Below are 5,784 nucleotides of genomic sequence, written 5' to 3' on the forward strand. Positions count from 1 at the left end.
GGCTGTGAGCGGCATCAAGAGGTGGCTGCCCTTGCCTAAGATGGACCAGTTTAGCTGTGAAACCAAACCACCTGTGCTTTTCCAGGAAACCATCACAGAGTGAGACTGGACAGATGTGATATATACATGTAAAGGTTGGTTTGAAGGCAGGGCAAAGTATCCATCCACCGCAACTGTCACTGACTTGAGATCTGCCCCGACAAGATTGTGGGCAATGCAGATGTATGAGCCAGCTTCCTGCTCTGTGGCATTGTAGATGTCAAAGGTTCCCTCAGGGTACATGTAGTACTTATCAGACACACTACCCGGCAGGACCCTTTCACCCAGCGGTGTCACCCAGTAGATCTCAGGCTCTGGTTCTCCAAACGCCCGGCAGTGTAATGACACTGAGCTCCCTTTACCAACCTCGAGCCGATCTGGGAGGCTTCCAGGTGGGATCAGAGGAAGGCAGATCTCTGTCATCTCCCTGAAGTGCACCTGTCGGACATGCTGGCCTTGGTACTCTGGGGGTTCCACACACAACAAGAAGTCAGGCTCCATGAACCGAACTGCCGTCCTGTTCATGTTGACCCAGCGGATGATGCAGTCACAGCAGATGGGGTTGCTGTGCAGACTAACCTCTCTCAGGTTGGGCAGGGGTTCTACAGTGCTGTGGTGGAGTCCCCTCAGAGCATTACTGTTCAGCATCAGAGTCTCCAGCCTGGGGAGCTTGTGGAAGGCCCTCGGGTGAATGTATGACAGCCTGGGGTTGTTGGTGGCCTCAATTTTTGTAAGCTCAGGGAGGTTGCTCAGGGCAAAACTGTCAATGGATACAAGCTTGGGCATGCTGTTGATGCCGAGCTCCTTAAGATGCATCATATCCATGAAGTCCCCTCTCTGGATCCTCTCAATGGGGTTCTTATTTAAATCCAGGAACTTCAGGTTCTGGACTCTTGTCAGTGCTGCTCGGGGGACTCGGTTAAGCAGGTTGTCAAAAAATGAGATGCTCTCCAAGTTCTCAAGACCAACCAGACTATTGTCAGGGATTTCAGTGAGATTCATCCTGGCAAGCACAAGGCTTCTGAGGTTAGTCAGAGGTTTAAAGTTCATATCTGACAGTTCGAGGATGGGGTTTTCTCCCAGCATCAGGATCTCCAGGTTGGGAAGTGGCAGGAACCAACGGCTGTTGATGCTTGTCAGTCGATTGGAATTGAGGTGAAGCCTCAGCAGCCTGGTCAGACCCCAGAAGGCTCTGGGGCTGATAGAGAAAATCAGGTTGTGGTTGATGTAGAACTCCTGGAGGTTGGGCAGAAAAGCCAGGCAGCTGTCAGGAAGCTCCTGAATGTAGTTCTCTTCCAAGTGGAGCGACAGAAGCTGGAGGAGAGGCCCCAGATTTACGCCGCTCACAGAGGAAATGTTATTTTGTGACAAGTCGATTTCAGTGATGTTGGCCAAGTAATCCAAGGTTTTCTCCACATTAATGATGTTGTTTGTCTGGAGCAGCAGCACTTGTGTTTCTGAGGGGAGTCTCTCCGGGAGCACTGAGAGGCCCAAGTCATTGCAGTCCACAGTGGCAGCCTCGGTGTAAACAGAGCTGGGTGAGAACCAGGGACGTATCTCACATCGACACAATGGGGGGCAGTGACCGCCCCCCCCAGAGGCCAGAGCTATGGCAGCCAGCAAACAAGCCATAACTGCTGTCTCCTTCATCTTGGCCCTGTATTCCCTTCAGCCAGTAAATGGCCCTTGTGGAGTCAGCTGTTAGCGCTGTTAACTTCACAAATAAAAGCTCATTTGTTACTGCAGCAAGACAAGGATGGATTTCTGCTGACGCCTGCTCCCTGAAGCTATGGCCCTGTCGTCTTCCAGCTCTTGGCAAAGAGAGCCAACCGTTCAGTTTGGTCCGTGCCAGGCTGACAGCACACTGAAATATGTCAAGGTCACTGTATCCTTCAGGGTGCAGCGGTGTGCAGCAGACGGACGGTGGAGGAGTATCGGGGCTCCGGCTGGGGACGAATCATTCTGCTTTCCATCATTATTAGCCTCCGTCGCTGTCAGTGTTGTCAGTTTCCATCTGTGGAGACAGGAGAGAAAAAAGGGCATTATAACAGTGTGCTCTTGAGATATGAAGGCATATTGACATTTAGGAGTCCTGAGACTTAAGCCTTTTCAGCCTCATTTGATTTTATTGCTTTCCTTGCACCACCTGAATTGTGAGTTATGATTAATTTGACCTTAGGTACATTATTTGAATTAGGTACATTGTATGAATCCAAAACTGCTGCAGCTGAGTCTTTGTTATATGGCTGAAAGGCAGGAGGACTGTGGCTCACAGGCCAGTGTTTGTTTTTGCTCTTTGAAAAAGATGATGCTCAAATGTATGTTGACTCGAGAGGCAAAACACTGCAGAGTTCCTCTTTTCCTGGTGGTGTAATTAACAGAGCTTCACCACAACCGAACCTCTCGTGTCTTGTGAACAGTGCAGCTGTACACACTTATCGAGTCAGACACACAAACCACACCACAGCTGATACCCACAAACTCCAGGCATTGTAGATCCACCAAAATACCCATCGAGCCTGACACAGGTCTCGAGCTGTGACTCCTCAGCTGCTTTTTACATAATTCATGAGGCTCTGGATCAGAGCTGTTGGTACAGGGGACAGGTGCACGGCAGGCTTTGCCTGTGTTGACTGCACATATTGATGTTTTGATTAATTTGTGACCTTGAGTGCAGAAGCCACAGCTGAGTGTATGACAGTAGATGAAGCTGTCGGTCAGGCTGGAGTATCCGGTGGCTGATGAGGATGAGCTCTGACACTTCATGCATATATTAGCTTGTTTACGGGTATCTGTGTGCACAGGTTTGCAGAAATGGCAGAGCATCCCTCCCACTGTGTCCCCCACCCTCTCTCTCTTTCTCAAAGTGCTTCTGCTTTACTTTCCTAAAACAGCTGGACAACGTAGCAGACGTTCCTCAGGCCGTGTCTGTTGGGGATTAATACTCATCTGCCACTTTAGTATTTCTGGCAACAGGCCAGTGCATGTGGCACTGAGTCGAAATCAGCTACAGCAGCCATGTTCCTGTCTCTTCATATTTCAGACTTTGGAGGCTTTTCATCGTTGGTTGTTATGGAATTTGTTGACAACAAATTATACTCCACGTATAATTTTGAGTGCACATTTTGCAGTGGAATAATTATTTTCATCTGGGAATTACAGCTTTTATTAGTTAAAAGTAATAAAATGAATACAATTAGAAATTACAATAAAATGCATAAAAATATACATCATATGTTATATATTTATAAGCACAATACAGTTTGTAAGCTTTATTCTTTATTTTGCAAAGTATTGATTTAGGAATGTGCAAATGTTCATTATGATCATGAGTTATGAAATATTCCTTAAAACATGGATGAAAACCACATAATAACAAACATATTTTGTTATTTAGTTTAGAGAAAATTTAAAGAGGGAAATGTTTTCGCATAAATAGGACAGACACATTGTAATTAGTGTTTTTCACCTAACATTTCACTGCTGACACGTGTCTGCTGTTATTTGCACCAATATCGCACATTTGCCTCCGGGTGCCTTACGGCGTGTGCAGCATGTGACACTCTGTGCTTAGACCATGAGACTGGATCAGGAAAAACTCCCCCAAAAACCCTTTAATGGTAAAAAATGAAGGAAACATGAGAGAGAGCAGCTCACTACCATGTTGAACCATCAGGAAGATAACACTGTAGATAGATTGTTAAATTTATATTAGGGGTGTGGGGTAACTGGACTGTAATGGGGCATTTTGTTTTGTTGACAGCATCTTCTTATGTAAACAGGTTTTGATGCTTCCACTCTGTCTGCCTCAGCCATCTGTAAGAAACACCCACCTGCTCTGCAACAGCAGCGTCACAACAGATTAATCCTCAGTTAGCCGATGTATAATTAAGCGATACTGCCTTTTGCTTTCCTTCACATTTGCGTGTTATCATCCCTACATGGCTCGCCTCATTTGCAGTCATTCTTGGTCGGTTTTGTGTTGCTCTTATGCAAATCATTCAAATGCTTGCAGGCATCGGCCTCTCCCCGCCCAGAGACAGGAGGACGCTGCTGTACTGTAGTATAATGTAAAAGCTTCTGCACAGCGTGGAAACACCTCACTTGTGTACAGTAACAAACAGCAAAACAATAACACAACTGAAATACTAATGAGGTGAACATGGTGTGAATGTTAAATGGAGTGTTTAATGCTTGCTGTTGTGTCCTCTGGGTGGAGATGTGCTCCCAGGAGATGCCGCCTAATGCTAATTTAATCTCTCGTTTACTTCCATGATGCTCACACACTCACTTCCCTCTTATTACTTAACACCAAGAGCCTGCAGTGACTTCACTCATTTCCCCTTCGTGCACACACACAGTTACATAAAATGGAGATCAGAGTGGGGACTGGCATTCATGATGCTGGCACTATGCTGTCAAGTTGCTATCAGCTGTGTTGGATGAGTGGAAAAAGTGGTCAAATGGTGGTGAGTTCTTCAGGGTTTAAATGATGTTTTGAAACTCAGCACCCAATTTTATGTAGATGAGGTGTAGATTTTTAGTGCAGCAGCTTCTGTGTGGACTGCAGTGAGAAAATGTGACAATTTCAGCAGTGATTTGGACCCAGAACGGTATGAGGGACGTGTTCTGGTGACAGCAGCTGCAGGAAATTATTTGATGTGATTCCTCATCAATTTTATTCTTGGTTCAAAATAAACACTTCAATCCTGATGCTGCAGCACATTCCAAACAAAGTTGGGACAGTTAAGCGTTTACCACGGTGTGATGCTGCCATTCCTTTTCACAACACTTAAAAGACATTTAGGGACTGAGGACTCCAAGTGACTCAGTATGTCAGGTGTCATTTTGTCCCATTCTTCCTGCAAACAACACATTCTCTACTGGGGACAGGTGGGGACTGCAGGCAGCCAGTCCAGCACTCACACCCCTTTCCTCCACAGCCAGGTCTTGGTAATGTGCAGTGTGAGGTTTGCATTGTCTTGTTCAAATCTACCTATCGTTACACTCCTGACTACACTTAATTGCATACACCACATCACTCTGTTTATGTCTGGGTGTTTTGTCCTTTGGGTGGACCAGTCTCTGCCTCAGGGTGTTCCCTGGCAGTTGATTGGGATATTGTGGTTGCAAAATATCCTTTTTAGCTTCTCTGATAAACCAGCCACATAAGGGATGACAGTGTTATCCCCTCTTGTTTCTGGCTTCTCCCTGTTGGTGTTGGGCCTCTTCCTTGCTTTGGTGAAGGCCCACTTGGAGTTTCCTTCTGGCTTCCCCTTATCAAATTAACATTTTTCCACACAGTAATGTGTCAGGAGCCAGTAGTACTCTTGAATAAGACATGTTAAAGTCAGATTAGCAACAAGTTAGCTGTATCCACAACATGCAGCATGAATCCTCTGCCTCTGTTACCTCATGTTTCTCTTTGGACTGTCTGAAGCAGCAGACACCAGCCTGGCAGGGTTAGTGTCCAGCTCTGCACACACCAGTAAAGCTACACAGCATAGTAGTGACTGAAATGCCATTACCTCTGTCAAAGATCGCGGTCTCTGCAGATATTGCTTCCTGAAGAACAGCTGATTTCTGCTCAGTCTGGCTGTGGTATTGGCTCTTGCCGCTCACAGCGCTTAGAACGAGGCTCCGGCACAGAGAAAGTCTCCTGTTGTTGATAAAAGTATTTAGCAGTGCATTATATGACCCGAGAGCAGCTCTGTGTGGCTGGGCGGGGCCGCCAGCCTGGCCGCT

At 46.4% G+C, this 5,784-nt stretch overlaps 1 protein-coding gene across 1 annotated transcript in view; it reads right to left on the reverse strand.

Moving 5' to 3' along the window:
* The window catches only part of LOC109969118 (leucine-rich repeat neuronal protein 3-like), an 18,465-nt gene that overhangs the window by 413 nt on the left and 12,268 nt on the right, over positions 1-5,784 (reverse strand). The window contains exon 2 of the mRNA XM_020615794.1: positions 4-2,053. Coding sequence (XP_020471450.1) covers positions 4-1,689 — 1,686 coding nt within the window. The 5' untranslated portion in view covers positions 1,690-2,053. The remainder of the gene's footprint in view (positions 1-3; positions 2,054-5,784) is intronic.

Source organism: Monopterus albus, unplaced genomic scaffold, assembly GCF_001952655.1.
Source record: "Monopterus albus unplaced genomic scaffold, M_albus_1.0 scaffold170.1, whole genome shotgun sequence".
NCBI classification, from domain to species: Eukaryota; Metazoa; Chordata; class Actinopteri; order Synbranchiformes; family Synbranchidae; genus Monopterus; species Monopterus albus.